The sequence below is a fragment of the Heterocephalus glaber genome, unplaced genomic scaffold, assembly GCF_053883595.1.
Source record: "Heterocephalus glaber isolate CG9 unplaced genomic scaffold, H.glaber_assembly_v1.0 deba00000942, whole genome shotgun sequence".
In the NCBI taxonomy this organism is placed as follows: domain Eukaryota; kingdom Metazoa; phylum Chordata; class Mammalia; order Rodentia; family Bathyergidae; genus Heterocephalus; species Heterocephalus glaber.
Window position 1 is genome coordinate 2,034,819 of NW_028258174.1, and position 18,870 is coordinate 2,053,688.

Sequence of the window (18,870 nt, forward strand, 5' to 3'; positions counted from 1 at the left end):
GGAGCTATCTCAAGGATAACCAGTTTTGCTTGGGGGAAGGGGAAGGACAACAGCCAGACACAACATGCTTCATTGATCTAAACTTCTTGTTTAACCATTCAATTCTCACAGTGCTTTTGCCCCATAGTTTAACCATTCACTCCTTGGCCAAGTCCCCCACACTGGCTGAATGATCACAGTTCTGAAGAAATAGATCTGGATGATTAGTGAGAAGGTGGTTTGGGGAAGGGATGTTTGGATAAACCTCTGGGAATGGGACAGCACCTGAGAATCTGTGTTTTATATGACTACAAAACTACCCCCAATGAGAAGAATCACTCAACAAGCAGATGCACATGATAGCTATTATTGATACAGAGTGGGCCATACTATGGCTGGTCAACTCAGTACTTGGCTAAATGGTACTGGTGACAGAAATGGTGGCTATACATGTGTTCAACAAGAGGGACTTCCTCTGACCAAGGCTGACTTGATGGTTTTACTGCTAATTATCCCTATAACTTATACACCTTTAGATGACCCATTTACAGTACCTCATAAGGGATGGACTTCAGTGACCCTTTCATCCTAGGGAGGTTAGTAGTTTTCCCTCTTTAGAAAAGATGTGTAGTATGTGTTTGGGTGTGATTTCCCTGTCATGCTGCTACCAGCACAACAAACTGTGGATTTACTTGTTTGCTCACATGATGTCCCATTTAACAATGCCTTGGATGAATAAAAATCATTCCCAGCAAAAGACAACTGGCTGGTGATCAAGTGTCTCTTTGTTTTTAACAAGTATTCTCCCATCTTCCAGAACCAGCAAGCTCACATTGCCTATAACAAGGCCAAACCTCCACCCGGGAATGACCACACTCCTAGAACGAAGCTTATGAGTGCAATCCCAGGTGGATACTGGACATGGCACTTCTCAAAACCATAGCTAATGGCTTCTCAAAATTTTGCTTCCTATCTCTAGAACTGGGAGCTTCCCCAGTTCCTGTTCTTCCTATGGCCTGATTACTTCCTCCTTGCTTAAGTAAGCCAAAATCAATTTCTTTCCTTGCAACTAAACAATGCTGATATAATTCTATACCCCCCTCCCTGAGAGCTCATAAACTCTATAGCTTTTGCTCTTATGTGGACTCAGCTCTCAACTCTAGCTTTTGTGTCCACCTCCCTTAGGAATACCTAACTCATTCCTAACCGCATTTTGGACATTTCTACATGCCACAGACACTTCAAATTCAAAAATCTACAAAATTTGCTCCTACACTTTGCACCCCAAAATACTTTCTCTGGTATCAACAAACTCAACTACTCATCTTACTTCAAATTTGTTCTCTCACTCTCATAATTACCAAGGGCTGTCAACTTCACTTCATGAAAGCACCTTGAATCCATTCTTTCCATTTCATCTATATCACCACTGCCTAAGTTCAGACCCTACTTTCATCATCCCTCTAAACCCAAGAACATCTCAGTTTTCAACACTCAAGTAATCTCATTGAGACTTGATTCCTTAGCCCTGCTCCCTGAACAACTCGACTATATCTTCACTCTACTTGGCAACACTTTTATCCTGACATAGATGTAATGTTTTATTGAACTCATTGTTTTATACATTTCCTTTACATAAATATAAATGCTGATGGGGGGGGGATATGGCTCAGTGTCCTTTGCGTCCTCCAGTAATACGCATAGTACCTGGACATTAGGGGACACACTGAACTAGCTGCTGAAAGAAGAAATGAATAAATGAAAATCAGTCTTCAACCATGTTTTATTCCTGCCCTCAACTTTTCTTTTCTGAGATTCATAACTTCCACAGTTGTCAAAGTCAGCTTTCAAAACAGTGCCTCTGCTCTACTGCTTAACCTTTAATCTCCAATGACTTCAGAATAAGACTAAATCTATTTTTTTTCCAGTATTGGAGATGGAACCCAGGGCCTTTGCACTAAGCTACAACCCCAGCCCTTTTATAATTTTTTGTTTTTAGACATGATCTTGCTAATTTGCCCAGGCTGGGCTTGAACTTGTGATCTTCCTACCTCAACGTTTAAGAGTGCTAGGATTACAAGTGTGCACCACCACATCCAACTAAGATTAAATCTTCCTAACATGACTGTGACATTAATCTTTTTTTTTAAATTCTTTTATTGGTACATGTTAGGTATACAATACATTTACATTTATCATTGGGTGCTTGTACCTGTACATAATGTATCTTAGTCTTATTTTTCTTTTTCCCCATTACCTGTGCACCCTTCACCCCCTCCACCCTTCCCTATTTACATGGATTTCATTTCCATTTTTTTTTTCTTTTCTCATAATTTTTCCTTTCCCTTCTTCCCTTTCCCCTTTCCTTCCCACCACCCGTACACCTTTGGACCTTTTCCTATTTCAGATTATCAGTTATTCATTTTAATCATTTTAACCCTTACAGGGGCCAGGGATTTAGCTCAGTGGTTCTGCCGCCTGCCTCATAAGCGCAAGGTCCTGAGTTCAATCCCCAGTACCAAAAAAAAAAAAAAGAGATGAGAGCATTTTAACCCTTATTTACACTTTGCTTCTCACACTAGAGAAACTATTTGGTATTTACACGTGTCCTATTTATTTCACTTAAGAGTATAGCCTCAATATGCATCCATTTAGCTATAAATGTCTCTAGTTGCTCATTCTTTATGGCCAAGTAGTACTCCATTTTATTAAAAAAAACCACATCTTCTTTATCCATTTTCCAGTTGATGGCACTTGGGCTGTTTCCAAGCTTTAGCTATTACGAACTGTGCTGCTATAAACATCAGTGCACACATATTGCTGTGGTATGATTCTTTTAATTCTTTGGGGAAGATACCCAGCAGGGGAATAGCTGGGGTCAAATGGGACCTCTAGCCCTAGTTCTTTGAGGTATCTCTATATGGATTTCCCCAGTGGTGCACCAATCTGCACTCCCACCAACAATGGAGAAGGGTTCCTTTCTCCCTATACCCCCACCAACATTTGTTATTGGTTGATTTCTTGATAACACCCATTCTTTCTGGCGTGAAGTGGAATCTCAGTGTTGTTTTCATCTGCATCTCTCGAATGACCAGTGATGTTGAACATTTTTTCATATATTTATATGCTGCTTTTACTTCTTTGTCTGAGAAATGTCTGTTCATTTCAGATGCACATTTTTGAATTGGGTCTTTGGATTTGGGGGGTCTGATGTTTTTCAATTCTTTATATATTCTAGATAGTAGACCTTTGTCTGAGGTACAGCTGGTGAAAATTTTTTCCCACATTGTAGGTTGTCTCTTAGCTCTGTTGGTGGTTTCTCTTGCAGCGCAGAAGCTTTTAATGAGATCCCAGTTGTTGATTCTTTGTGCTAGTTCCCATGCTACTGAGGTTTTGTTCATAAAGTCTTTTCCTATGCCAATGTCATCAAGAGTTCTACCTAACTTATCTTCCAGCAAGTTTAGTGTTTCTGTCTTAATATTTAGATCTTTAATCCACTTCTATCTTAGTTTAGTGTATGGTGATAGATATGGGTCTAGTTTTAATCTCTGGCAGGTTGAAATCCAGTTTTCACCATTTATTAAATAGGCTATCTTTCCTCCAATGAGGGTAGTTGGCTCCTTTGTCAAAGATGAGGTGGCTGAGTGTGTCTGGAGTTGTTTCTGCATCTTCTAATCTATTCCACTGATCCTCAGGGCTGTTTCTTTGCCAGTACCATGCTGGCACATGGTACTTTTTAATCACAGTAACTTTGTAGTGTAATTTCAAGTTGGGGATTGTGATACCCCCAGCCATGTCTCTGTTGCCTAGACTTGCTTTTGCTATTCTAGGTCTCCTCTGGTTCCAAATGAATTTTGGGGTTGTTTTCTCTAGTTCTGTGAAGTATATTGTTGGAATTTCAATCGGCATTGCATTAAATCTATATGGTCACTTTGGAAGTATGGCCATTTTCACTATATTGGTTCTTCCTTCCCAGAAACAAGGGATGTCTTTCCATTTTCTTATATCCTCCTTGATCTCCTTTTTCAGAGTGCTGTAGTTTTCAGTGTAGAGGTCTTTTGCTTCCTTTGTTAGGCTGATTCCTAGATATTTCATTTTTTTGGATGCTATTGTAAAAGGAATTGTTTCCCTAATTTCTCTCTCAATGAGTCTATTTGTATATAAAAAGACTATTGTTTTTTGAGTGTTGACCTTATATCCACCTACTCTACTGAATCTGTCAGTTAGGTCTAGAAGACTTTTGACTGAGTTTTTTGGGTCTTCTATGTAAAGTATCATATCATCAGCAAATAATGACAATTTAATTTCTTCCTTTCCTATCTGTATTCCTTTTATTTCTTTCTCTTTTCTAATTACTGTGGCTAATGTTTCTAGAACTATATTGAACAGGAGTGGTGATAGTGGGCATCCTTGTCTTGTTCCTGATTTTAGCAAGGAAGTTTTTAGTTTTTGACCATTTAGTATGATGTTGGCTATTGGTTTTTCATAAATAGCCTTAATCAGGTTGAGATAAAAACCTTCTATTCCAATTTTCTGTAGCATTTTTATCATGAATGAGTGTTGGATTTTGTCAAATGCCTTTTCTGCATCTATTGAGATGATCATATGGTTTTTGTCCTTGACTCTGTTAATATAGTGTATTACATTTATTGATTTTTGAATGTTGAACCATCCTTGCATCTCTGAGAGAAATCTGACTTGGTCAGGGTGTATAATCTTCTTGATGACCCTCTGTATTCTGTTTGCCAGTATCTTGTTGAGGATTTTTGCATCAATGTTCATTAGGGAGATTGGTCAACAATTCTTTTTGGGTTGGGTCTTTCTCTGGTTTTGGAATCAAAGTAACACTTGCTTCCAGGAATGACTTTGGAAGCCTTGCTTCCCTTTCAATTTCCTTGATGAGTTTAAAGAGTAATGGTGATAGTTCTTCTTTAAATGCCTTGTAGAATTCCACAGTGAAGCCATCAGGACCTGGGCTATCAGGAGACTAGAAGTAGAACAGAAACTTCTCAACAAATCAAAATCAAGGACCAACCCAACATATGTTTATAGTGAATAAACTCTTCAATATAGTAACTTTACCCTTCAGGATGGGGAGTTAGGAGGAGTTGGGAAAGGAGGGACAGATAGGTAGAAGGATCAGGAAAGATTAGTGGTGAGGCCGAAAACACAAGAAAATCACACAAACTCTAAGAAACTGTTGAAGACAAGAGGAAATGGCAGAATGAAAGAACAAAGACGTGAACAGAACCACCTAACAGCAACAGGGAGGGTAGATAATGTATTTATCTTCCTTTAAAACTAATGATAATCGAGAGAAGAAAAAAGAAACGAAAAGAAAAGAAAAGAAAAGAAAAGAAAAGGAGAAATCTGAATTTGGTCCAGAAAGGAACAAAAAGGGAGATGAAAAGCAACGTGGGACAGTGAGAAATGAGTGAGAGGGAGAGAGAAAAGAGAAAAGAAAGAAAAAAAAGAAGAGAAAAATAAAAATTTGAAAAGAGTAGAAAAATAATAAAAATAAGAGAAAAAAAATTTTCTTTTTTGTAAATAACAAAAAATAAAAATGAAGGGTCTCCTTCTCTGCTGTCACAGTAGACAACGTGGGCAGCCGTGTGCAGATACAAGTCAATGAGTCTCAGCAAGCCAGTAGCAGACCTGCGAGATTCAGGCAGATTTCTGGCTGCTAGTCCCAAGTTGAGCTCCCTGTCCTCCTGCAGGATTGAACTCTGCAAGGTTCTACTGCAGGTTCCAGTTGCCTTTCCCCTGAAGATAGTGCAGGTTCCGATGGGAGGTGATGACCCCTCCAACTTACCAAGTACGGTGGTCTGGTGTGCCTTTATTGCAGAGATTCTCTTCACTTTTCCGCTGAGCTTCAGTTTTCATCAAGGAGCCTGAGAAAGGCCCTCTTTCTGTTGCTCACTTCTGCTCTATCTTGTAGAGCTCAGGACAAGGGTCTTTATAATCCCCTGTGCCTCTGTAATGTGGAACCAGGTAGCAGAAGAGCCAGTAGGCCAGAGGTGGGGCAGGGAACAACATGACAAGGACAACGGAGGGGGTGTGCATGGGACCAGGCCCTGCTAGAGCCTGCGTGGCTAAGCAGAGCACGGGGATGGAGCAGGGGCTCCAAGCCGCGCCAGGGTCATCACCCTGCCCTGGGCAGAGCCCAGAATAGAGCAGGGGCTTCACACTGCCTGGATCCTCAGTTTGCGCTGGTTGGTCTCCTGTGACATTAATCTTGATAGGCCAACTTCAATGGATTAAGAAACTCTTAGCAAATTGGTAAAGGACACTCCTTTGTCCAGGTGTGTTCAGGTGGGTCATGGATGTGTGGCTTTGGATACTATATATGGTACCTCAGCCATTCTTCTCTGTCACACTTCTGTTCTGCTTCCAGGCCACCATGAACTAAACAGCTCTGCTCTGCTACGCCCTTCCACCATGATGTCTGCCTTGGAGTCAGCCAACCACAGACCGAAACCAGGAGCAATTAAACCTCTCCTCCTTGAAGTTGGATACTATGTCTCTGTGATGACAAAGTTGACTAAAATATACAAAATTCCTCAAAATTTGGCCTCAACTTTTCCTTTCTTTCATCTTTTGGATCAATTCTCTTTAGTTCACTGAAGCTTTATTCACAGTAACCAAAAACTAAAAATAATCTAAATATTTAAGTTGAATAGGTAAACAAATTGCTCTATATGGCATACCCTTTAGTAATGAAAGCAGAATATAGTTGGTTTCATATATGTGCCCAGCTTTCTATTCTTTGAAGTGGAGGGACAGTCTAGCAGCTATTACTCTACTGTTGAAGAAATGTCTATTTCCAACCTACCCTTCTGCCTCATTTCATCCCATCCCATCCCACACTCTTCCTACACCCAATTGCAAATCTCCAAAGACTTTGACAAGTAGTTCCTGTGCCTTAATTTCTTTTCCTCCCTTTCTCATATCCTTCCCATCCAGAATGACTCAACTCACATGCCACCTAATCTTTGGATATTTTCAATTTCACTGGAGAGACCTTTTCTCCTTCTCTGTCTCTACAGCACATTTTTCACAGATCCTACTATATTTCTCTCAAGTTTCTTTGATTCTGTGAAAGTATCTCCACTACAACAAATTTTTAATAATAATAATAATAATAATAACTGCTACCACTTGGATTTGCTATATGCTAATTGCTTTTCTAAGCACTTTGCCTACAGTAACTCATTTAAAATTCACAAAGCCTATGATTTGGATACAATTATTGTCCTTATTTTATAGATGAGGAAACTAAAGGCCAGAGATGTGAAGTAAATCTTTTGATGTCACATAGCTTGGTAGTGGCGGCACCAGGATGTGACCCCAAACAGTCTGACTCAAGAGCTCATGCTCACTATACCGCCTCTCATTAATTCCTGGGAGACAGCAACTGTGTCTTAAACTCTTGTTTGTACACACCATGGCCAGACCACCTCAAATATTTGTGGAATGAATTAAAATTTATAATTTTCTCCTAGTCACGCAATAAAAAATTCTTTATAAGTAATGTAGGATTTCAGTCAGTAATTACAGAACTGAATCAAAAAGCTTCTTTCATAAATGTGGAAGAGACTAAAATTAAATTTCTAATAATAAATTCAAAAGCTCTGAAGAATTTCGCCACAAAGACTAATAAGATTCTTTGGGTAGCCACATAACTGTTGTGAACTCAGGAACAAGAAGCCTCTACCAAGGACTCAATGCTCCCTAAGAGAAGAGACTAAATATCACAGTTTGTTTCCTATAACTGCGTACTAAATTATACCTAAGTCTGAAATAAGAGTGTAGAGAGTTGTGAAGGTAAAAACAAAAAGGCAGAATATTTAAATAAAAATTTAATCTTAAAAGCCAAATCTATCAAGAATAATCAATGAAAATAAAACCACAGGGCCGGGGATTTAGCTCAGTGGTTTCACCGCCTGCTTTGCAAATGCAAGGGCCCGAGTTCGATCTCCGATACCAAAAAAAAAAAACACATTGCTCAAAGAAGTCACCTATGTTTAAACAACAGAAATTTAACCATTCAATACTGAAAAAGTATTAATCATCATCTTTAAACAATTAAGAATCTTCCATATATTAAAGGCATTTAACAGTAGGTAGTCCATGAAGTAAATTTACAAAAGCTGAAAGTACTTAAATTGTCATGATCTATACAGACATAAAAGTGATTAATAGTAAAAAGAGTACATGAAGAAGGATAAATTTGAGTCATACGTAGGAAAATGGATGTATCTTGAGACCATAATGCTAAGAGAAACAAATCAGACACAGAGATTAAATACCACATGGTTTCCCTTCTATAAAAAACCAAAATATGAATAATTTAAACAACAAATTAAAGATAGATGATAGGAAACAGGGAAGTAGACTTTGTAGAAATGGGAAGGGGACCTGAGGATAGGGGAGACAAGAGGGAGGAGAAGACAGAGGCAGATAGATGATCATGAGCAAGTGGATAATTACATTTAATTAGGGAAGTGATAAGGAAACCACAGGGTGCAAGTTGAAATGGAAGGAAGGAGAGGTTGATGCACTGTGGCTACCTTCAACTTCTCCCACACAACTAGTCAAAGTCATGAAATCACATCCTACACACCAGTGCCCAGCTTGGATAGATGCACAAGCCTTCATCTAAAGCCCTTGGGCCAAATGCCCTTCAGAATTTTATATTTTTCTGATTAGGAAGGTACCTTCAACCCAATACTCCAGTAGGAACTGGGGCAGCACCCTGTAGTCAAACACATTAATATTTCTGCAGTAAAATGCATGAATATTCACATTCAGTGGGATAAATAAACAGTATAAATAGTCTCACATCAGGTCAGATTTCCAAGTCTGGAAAAAAATTCTGTTTTCTGAGTTTTTAGGACTTTTTAATTATAGAAATAGTCTTTATTACTACATGCACTCAGTCTTCTCACTGTCCACTGGAGAAATGAAAAGGGGTTTCTCACCTGCCACATGCAGGAACACTGATTTCTAGATAAGACTAGAACTGGCAATACAAGCAAATTGCCTAGTCAAAATCCTCACTTCATTGCTTAAGAAACTAACACCCAGACTGATGAAGTGATTTGCCTGTGGTCACAGAGCTGTACACCTACAAAGATAAAACTAGAACACAGGTCTTTTCTCAAGATTTGCCAGCCCTACCTCCCTCCCTGACTCAATTCTACATGCTATAATTTTAAGCTTTTTGAAATAATGAAATAAGTATAAACAGGAAGCTACAAAAATACTATATAAAAAATATTATAGAGTCCTAAATACCCTTCACCCAGCTTCACTCAATGGTGATATCTTTTATAGCTATAGTATAATACTAAAACCAAAAAATTGATACTGGTACATTAGTGTGAACTAAAATATAGACCTTACCTCATTTTCAGCATTTTTCCAACCTGCATTCACATATGAATATAAGCGTGTGTCATTCCAGGCAACTGTATCTCTCGTCTAGATTCATGTAACCCCTATCCCAATCAAGATTTCAAACTGCTCCAACACCACAATACACCTCTCTGTATTTACACTCCTCCCTACTCCTCACATTGTCCCTCACTCTAGAAACCACTAATTTGTTCTATCTAGAATTTAACATTTAAAAAATGATCGAGATTGACTTTTTTTAAAGATGTGGTAAAATACACATGCATAAAATTTACCTTACCCATTTTTAAATGTACAGAGTTTTAAGTATATATAGTGTTAACTATAGTCACATTATTGAGTAACCAATCACCAGAACCTTTTTTATCTTGCAAAATTGCAACTCTCTACCCATTAAACAAGTCCTCATTTTCCCCTCCCTCCAATTCCTTTCCATTTCTACATTTTCTCTGAATATGCCTATTCTGAATACTGAAATAAGTGGAACCATACAACATGTGTCATTTTATGAGTGATTTATTCATGTAACATATATCCTCAGTATTCAACCATGTTATAACATGTGCCATAAGTTCTTTCCTTCTTATGGCTGAATAATCCATTTAATCTATTCATTCACTGATGGACATTTGGGTTGCTTCCACTTTGGGCCACTATGAATATAACTGCTATGAACAAATATTTCTTTGAGTCTGTTCTATATTCTTTCAGATATGTACTCAGCAGTGGAACTACTAGATCAGATAGCAAAATTTTTAACTTTTGAAGGAACGAGATCGACTTTTTTCAAGTAGTATAATTCCTTTGAGACTCATCCAACTTATATGTATTAATAGTTTATTTCTTTGTAACTATCAAGTAGTATTTTATTATGTACGTACTAATTCATTTCACCAATGAATGACACTTGGGTTGGTCACTTTGGGGCTATTACAAATAAGACTGCTATAATCATTCCCTGTATGGGTTTTGATATAGACAAAAGTTTTTATTTCCTGGGGTAAATGCATCGGAGTATGATTCCTGGGATGTATAGTAAGTGTATGTTTCATTTTAAAAGAAATTGCTAAGCTGTTCTCCGAGTATTTATACCATTTTACATTTCCAAAAGCAAGGTATGAGAGATCTAGTTTTACTGTATCTTCACTAGGACATCAACAATGTCAATACTTTTTATTTTAGTCACTCTAACAGGTATGTGGCAGCATCTCATGGTGGCTTTCATTTGCAGTGCCCTAATGGCTAATAATGCTGCACATCTTTTCATAAGTTCACCTGCCACCTTCGTAGGTGCCACCATGCTTTTCATTCACTTTCTATGGAGTTTTGAGAGTTCTTTACTAATTCTGGATATGAATTCTTCTTCAGACATGATCTGGAAATATTTTCTCCCAGTCCATAACTAATCTTTTCTTCTCCTTCACAAGGTCATTCACAAAGCTTTCAATTTGGTGAGTCCAATTATTATTTTATTCCATGAATTAAATTCTTGTTGCCATGTCTGAACTGTTTACCTAGCCCTGGGTTCTGAAGAAGTTCACCTATATTTTCTGTAAGTTCTACAGTTTTATGTTTCCTATCTAAATCAATTTATGATTTTACAATGATCGATTTACACTGATTTAAAAATATATAATATAAATATATATATGTATATATATATGGTGTATATATGGTGAGTTTTAGATGCAGGTTGTTTATATATATATGGTGAGTTTTAGATGCAGGTTGTTTTCCATTTTTATATATATGTATATATATGGTGAGTTTTAGATGCACATTGTTTTCCTTTTTTTTTTCCCTGTGATATCCAACTGTTCCAGTATCATTTGTTAAAATTATCCCCCCTTCACAGAACTGCTTTTGTCCTTTTGTTAAAAATCAATTGGGTATATTTATATTGATCTATTTTAGGGTTCTTTGTTCTGTTCTGTTGATCTATCTCTCTACCAATATCACACTCTTAATTAACATAGCTATAAAGTAAGACTTAACAGTAGGTAAAATGGTTCCTCCTTCTTTAATCTTCCTCCCCACTTCCCAACATCCGTTTGGCAATGCTAGTTCTATTCATGCTGTTCATTTTACCTTACTGCACTCTTTATCCTTGTTTTAAAGGTCCTCCCTATACCTAGTAGAAGTATAAAAGCCTGAGGAAGAAAGGAAGAAAAAAAGACTCATGAAGGAAAAAATAAGTAATATATTACCACCACCCTTAAATACTACTGATGTAATTTTTATCCACTTATCCTTCAGTGAAGTCCCAATTTCTCCACAAACGTTTCTTTACTATTCTAAGTCATGTATAACTATAATAACTCATTAGCCACAGATCATTTTCTTCTTCCTGCCAGATACCTGTAAACATATTTTGTGTCAAATAGAATTGTCCACGTATTAAGAGACAGGTCCATGTTTTGGACTTCTTTATAAGTTTCAGTAAACAATGAATCAACTAATTGAGGATTATTCATCTAACTGGAATTTACAACATGAGATACTAGAAAATCTATAAAAACAAGGATAAAAAATAAGCTAACTGTTCCATTTTGTTATGTTTGTTGGTGTTTTGTTTTGTTTTGTACCGGGGATTGAACTCAGAACCTCGCACTTTTAAGACAGGCAGAGCCACTGAGCCAAATCCCCAGTCCTAACTGTTCCACTGTTACCAGTAGTAGGATCATCAGCTCACAAATTTCAAGATTTTTAATTTATTTTTTTTCTTGGCAGGAATTGAACCCAGGGCCCAGTGCATCCTAGACATGTGTTCTACCACTGAGCTATTATAGCCCCAGCCCTATCCTGACTTCTGAATTAAATTGTTGAATTGAAGAGTATATTTCTAGGCTCCTTTTCCCTTTTCTTGACAGGGCGGGTTAAAGAAAAGAAAGTAGTGAATAATGAAGTGTGCCAATTTTCTTTTTTCTCCTATTGTTTGCCAAAAATATTACAACTCATTTAAATTTTTTTCCTTTTTTTTTTTGGTACCAGGGATGAAACTCAGGACCCTGCACCTGCAAGGCAGGTGGCAGAACCACTAAGCCAAACCCCCGGCCCACAACTCATTTAAATTTTAAGGATATTAAACATTATTCATCCTAAACATACAGTGTAGATTTATTCAAAAAGTAAATTGCCCAAGGGATTAAAATATTGATTTAAGCAAATAACAGGAACTCAGAATGTAAAATGGGTCATTTTACAATTACAAAAGAATTGCCCAAGTATAATTTCCTAATGGGGGGTGCCCTTTGCCTACCATGCTGAGTATCTTCCCGTTAATTATCAATCCTTTGCTGACAAAACTTGAAATTATAGTGCAAACTATGAGAAATAATACAGCTGTTTAATCTGTTTTAATCTCTAATTTATAATAGTCATTACTTGATAATCTATGGATCAAATGCCTGCTCCTTTGCTAAAACAGATGCACAATAGATCGATCAATTGAGAGATAGACATTGATCTAGATCCCCTCGCCAAATGTTTCTTTGTTAATTGTCCAAGTGAGTTTAGATTGTTCAAATAATCTGCAAAACACTATCATAGTAAATACAATAAAATTACATGCAGACTAGCTCTTTATTATAAAATATAACTCTTATATGCTATCATAACACTTCGGTAAAATTTGTTATTTATTTTGTTCCTCTCCAATTTTTTCACTGTACTGTGGGACTGCTAGGCAGGGTAAGTTACAATCAGGAGAGTTTCAGAGCATTAGTCTCACCAGATTTCATCTGGTATGTCTCTGATGGCCTCAGAGGGGATGTTCTCCAAGTCTTCACCTGATGCTCTGGCTATAAGTAGATATTGAACTGCAATTATTCACACATTAATAAATTCTTTAGCTCTACTATTTCATGTCAATGCTTTATTAGAGGGATTACAACACTCACAATACACTACACTGCTATAACCTCATCCCTGACACTATCATTCCCACGAAAGAGAAAGAAACCTCCTTCATGATTAGCAAAACTTAAGAAAGCTCATGGTTCTAGTGTTCTCAAAACATGGAGTAACCTAAACCCAGAAAATGCATGTCATAGCGTAAATAGATACAACCACCTTGGGAAAGAATTTGGTATTATCTCCTAAAAGAGACCACTGCCCCAAGCGAACAGAGCTGCCCCCAGTGCTGAGGAGCCTTTGGGGATGCCATACCACCACCCCCAGCACAGAGGAGCAGAGCCACCTCCAGGGCCGAGGAGGAGTCTTCCAGACCACCGTACCACTGCCCCCAGTACAGTGGAGCAGAGCTGCCCCCAGAGCTGAGAAGGTGAGCCAAACAGGTGCCAGCAGCACACACCCTGTTGAAATGAGAAGACACGTAAACAAGTCTCAAAAACCAGACTTCCAGATCACCTAAAGCAACCCCAAAGGGAAACGAGATGGAACAATCTAATACTCAACCACCTGGACTTCCTGAACTGGCAACAAAAGAGGATCTGGAAAAAATGAAATCAGAAATAATTTCTCAGATAACAGCACAGATTGTGCCCATTGTGCAAGACACGATTAATAAATCTAGAGAGGACACATAAAAAAATAGAGGAGTTGAGGAACATGATGGAATCCCAACATAGGAAACAAATGGAATCCATAAAACAGATGCAAACAGATTTCCAGGAGATTAAAAACTCCATTGAAAGTTTACGCAGCACAATGAACCAATGTGAGGACAGAATTTCAGATGTAGAAGATAAGACTGAAATTAGTGACCAGGAAAAGAAAAAATGCTTTAAAATAGTAAGGGACCACAAGAAATCAATCCAGCAGCTGCTAGAAGATGCAAAGAAGAATAACATAAGACTGACTGGAGTCAATGAAGAAACAGGAGAGAGTGCAGATGACATAAAAAACTTTTCACAGAAGTGATGGCAGAAAATTTCCCAAGCAGGGGAAAAGAACTTGACACACAGATAAGTGAGGCATATAGGACTCCAACTAGCCTTGATCAAAAAAAAAATCTACACATAGGCATATAATAGTTAAGATTCCAAAAACCCAACAGAAGAACAAAATTCTACAAGCAGTGAGAGAAAAGAAACAAATTACATACAAAGGAAAGTCCATCAGAATCACAGCAGACTTCTCAACACAAATACTCTGGGCAAGAGGAGCTTGGAGTGATGTATTTCAAGCCCTAAAGGAAAACAGCCTCCAACCCAGATTGATGTACCCTGCAAAACTATCTTTCAAAATGGATGGAGAAATAAGATACTTTCATGACAATCAGCACCTTAGGAACTTCACAAATACTAAACCAGCACTCCAAAAACTTTTAGACAATATCCTAGGAAAAGACAACGAGGATCACAACCCCAAGAAGCTCAGCAGAATGAATCTGTCAGGCACGACAAGAAATTAAAGCAAAGGGGGAGAATCCAACAAAAAGAAAAAGTCATGACAATGATAAGTCAATACATATCAGTTATAACCATCAATGTCAGTGGTCTCAATTCACCAATCAAAAGAAACAGACTGGCAGAATGGGTCAAGAAGCAAGATAAAACAATATGCTGCATACAAAAAACACACTTAATTCAAAAAGAAACTCATAGACTGAAAGTTAAAGGATGGAAAACAATACTCCATGCAACGGGAACCTGAAAAAAAGCAGGTGTAGCTATCCTCTTTGCAGATCAAATAGATTTCAAACCAACACTGATTAAGAGAGACAAAGAAGGACACTACATTCTTGTAAAGGCAACGATCCAAGAGGAAGAGATGACAATCATAAATATACATGCACCAAATACTAGTGTGCCCAACTATATAAAACAAATACTAACGGACATGAAAAATCAAATAAGCACTAATACAACAGTAGTGGGGGACCTCAATATCCCACTGTCACAAATAGATCAACTAGACAAAAAATAAGCAATGAAATACTAGAATTCAAACAAACTCTTGAACAAATGAACTTAACAAATGTTTACGGAGTGTTCCACCACACAAAATCAGAATATACATTCTTTTCAGCTGCACACGGGTCATTCTCCAAAATAGATTACATACTCACTCACAGAACATGTTTAAATAAGTGCAAAGGAACTGAAGTTATCCCCTGTATATTATCAGACCATATCTCCTAAAAGAAACAGTTAACTGGGTGTCATGGCACACATCTGTAATCCCTGTACTTGGGAGACTAAGGCAGGAGGATTGCCACGAGATCAAGGTCAACCTGAACTACATAGTGAGACCCTGTCTCAAAAAAAAGAAAATTATATTCAACAAGATTTGTACACCAAGTGATATATATGAACATATTCATGGCAGTATTTTTAACAATACCAAAAAATACAAACACTCCAAATGCTGCAATATATTTACAAAATAGAATTCCATATACCAGTGAATAACTAATGAAATATAGTAATATACACAACATGGATGAATCTCAGAAACAATGACAAATGAAACATAAGTCATAGAAAGCCATATGCAACAAATCACCATGTTTGTAAATTTCAAAGAAAAGAATTAGCAAAATTAAACATGTTATTATTTTGGAAAACACTTATATGACTAAAAAAGGAAAATTCAACAACAAAAATCAGTATAGAGAAGTCAGGGAGAGGGGCTACAATGGTGTCAAACCTATGACATGCATGCCACAGCAGGCTGTATCATTGAAAGCTCTAAAAGGTTTGCCATCACTGGTCTAGGGAGTACACAAGATACTTCAACAGGATAGGCAAAGTTATAGTTCTAAAATTAGGTAGTATAGTAGGCTCTTTGGTTTCACTATTAAGCTTTAAAATATACACATATTGCCAGACTTGGTGGCCTGTTATCCCAGAGACTTGGGAGGCTGAGGCAAGAGGATCAGAAGTTCAACCCCAGCTTGGGCAACTTAGTGAGACTCTGTCTATAATAAATGAATAAATAAAATTTTAAAGGTTTGAGGATATAGCTCAGTGTGAAGGCCCCAGGTTCAATTCCCATGATGACAATAAATACATATGAATACATATATACATATATCACAGGACTGTATGTTCTGGGTATATTTATCACTTAGAATCTCTAGAGAGCATTCTAGCTACAAAACAAATTTAGCACAATCATAAAGTGACATATCTGATAATTAGAAACAATGTTAAATAAAATTACTTTATTATTGCTATTTGGAAACATATAATAAGAAAATAACAGGTGTTTAATAAAAAATGGGGTGGGCAAGGACAGTGAGTGTGGTTAAAAAGGGCAACAAAAGGGATCTTTGTTGTCATGAAAATGTTTTGCATCTTGACTGTTCCAATATCAATATCCTGCTTTTAGTATTAGACTATACTTTTACTGAGATGTTACCATTTGGGGGATCCTGACTATATTGGATCTCCACATTACTATTTTCTTCTGCCTGTGAACATAGTTATATAAAAATAAAAAATTTAAGCCAGGCTTGGTGGCATACACCTGTAATCCCAGCACTCAGGAGGCTGAGGCAGGAGGATTGCTGCAAATTTGAGGCCAGCCTGGGCTACATAGTGAGTTCAAGGCCAGCCTGAACTGCATAACAGGGCCCTTCTCAAAAGAAAAACAATACATAAAAGTTGAATAGAAAATAGAAAAAGAAAGATGGCTTCTGTCCTGTGTTTCTCCTTACGGACAGTACTGACATTTTGAAACAAAAGTTTTTCTTGTGAGGCTGACTTGGGAATTGTAGGGCAGCACTCCAGCCCTCTACCCGTTCTCATCTGTGATAACCAGAAATGTCTTCACACATTGCCATACGTCCTCTAGAAGGCAAAACTGCCCAAGTTGAGAAAAACTGCTCTAGTCCTAAAGGCCAAGGAGAGTCACAGAAGTATTCTGATTGAAGGAGTCTAGAGATAACAACTAAATGCAATACCTGATCCTAGTCTGGATTCTGTACCACATGGTAAAGATTAAAAGTATTGTATCAATATTAAAAGTAGCTAAATTGATAACTGTACTACAGCTATGTAAGAAAATATCCCTATGCTTAGGAAATACATACTTAAGAATTCAGTGTAAAGGACTGTAATATATGCAATCTAGCAAGTGATCCCCCCCAAAAATATATATATATATATATATACATACAAACATACACACACACATCCACATGAGTAGTGTACATGTGAATCTGATTAAAGGGTATACAGGTACATTCTACTTTTATTCTTGCAATTTTTCTGTATGTTTTAAATTGATTATAAATCAAAAGGTGCAGTTTTTTTGTTTATTGGAAATGGAGTTTATAACGTTAATGGCACGTTTCACAGCAGTAGTCCAGCACAAGTGATAAAAGTATCAAAAGGATAATGACTACTGCCTGGATAAATTCCTACTTCAAGTCTAAACATTCGTTGGAAAGAACTGTTAACTGTCAGGTCGTTTCTCCCTCTCTACTCTTTCTGGATATGATTCTGAATAGTGCGGAATCAAAAATCTATCTCACTTATAAAGGCCGCATCTATACAGTGACTCAATACACCTACATCCCTGCTCCATTTCTCCACAAATCACTGAAGCATCTTCACTTTCAACAGTTAAGCAAAATCTCGAAAAGCGCACAAGTGCTCTTCATAAGAAAACCATTTATCCACTCGGCTGAGCAAGTCCATGAAGAGTACGTGGACTAAAGTGCAGAAAAGCAACGTCTAGGAGGGCGGACGGTAGAAAGAGATAAAAGATTGGCAGGAAGCTAGTCTGAGCGAAGCAGAGTGGGTTCGCTGGCCGGGAGAAGACTTGAGTGGGTCGGATGAGTCGGAGGGAGAGGGTGTCGCTCACCTGGCAGTAGTAAGTAGAGGGTGCTGAGTCCCCACCAGCTTCCTCACCTGCATAGCGATGTTGCTGAGCTCGTCGCTCAGCAGGCAGCGGAGGCTCATAAAGGATGTGGGATAGCCCACGATCTTCTCCGCCTCTGACACCACCTGGTTCCAGTGGGTCGGGGACTTGGAGGAATGACCACGCCAGGAGCCCAGAGCGGAGATGGTGTTGAGGGACGGGAACCACCACGAGCGACGTAGGGGACCCAAGACCCCGAGATAACGGGGCAAGCGCATCAGCGGCTGCCGAAGATTCATAGTCTGAGTCTGAGAGTGTCAAGGACCTGGGTTATCAGAGATGCCTCGGGAAAGAAACCAGGGGCCAAGAAAGAACTCGCAGGAACTAAATGGAAGCGGCGGTTCTTGTCCCTCAGAGGACGGTTCCTTCCTGAACCGTAACCCCAAACGAACTTTATCTGCTGCTTTCTGAAGCCCGGGCTGAATGGACCGTAACCCCGGCTCTGCACTGGCCCCGCCACCTGGAGTAGAAACCTCCACTACAGTCTATACGGGGGACGCCATATTGGAGGCGTGGAATGCGGCCTGCCGTAAAGAAGGAGGCGGGCTGTATGTTGAGTGGCAAAGAACCCCCCCAACTTTACGGCGGAGCCTAGGACTTCCGAAGGGGCGGAGCTCTGTGGGCGGACTCCGGAAGGCGAGG

At 38.3% G+C, this 18,870-nt stretch overlaps 1 protein-coding gene across 16 annotated transcripts in view; it reads right to left on the reverse strand.

The window, feature by feature from the left end:
* Nucleotides 1–18,749, reverse strand: part of Pdss2 (decaprenyl diphosphate synthase subunit 2) — a 302,283-nt gene extending 283,534 nt beyond the window's left edge. For 12 of the 16 annotated variants that reach the window (XR_002386384.2, XR_015450331.1, XR_002386383.2 and 9 more), the window contains exon 1: nt 18,172–18,742. Coding sequence is in view for 12 of the 16 variants with exons in the window: in XM_013076081.3 (XP_012931535.1) it covers nt 18,172–18,467 (296 nt within the window). In the remaining 4 variants the exon portion in view is untranslated. Of the gene's footprint in view, nt 1–18,171 lie in introns of all 16 variants that reach the window. The other 4 variants (XM_087208708.1, XM_087208706.1, XM_021236880.2 and 1 more) reach the window with 3 other exon arrangements.
* Nucleotides 18,750–18,870: the final 121 nt, after the last annotated feature.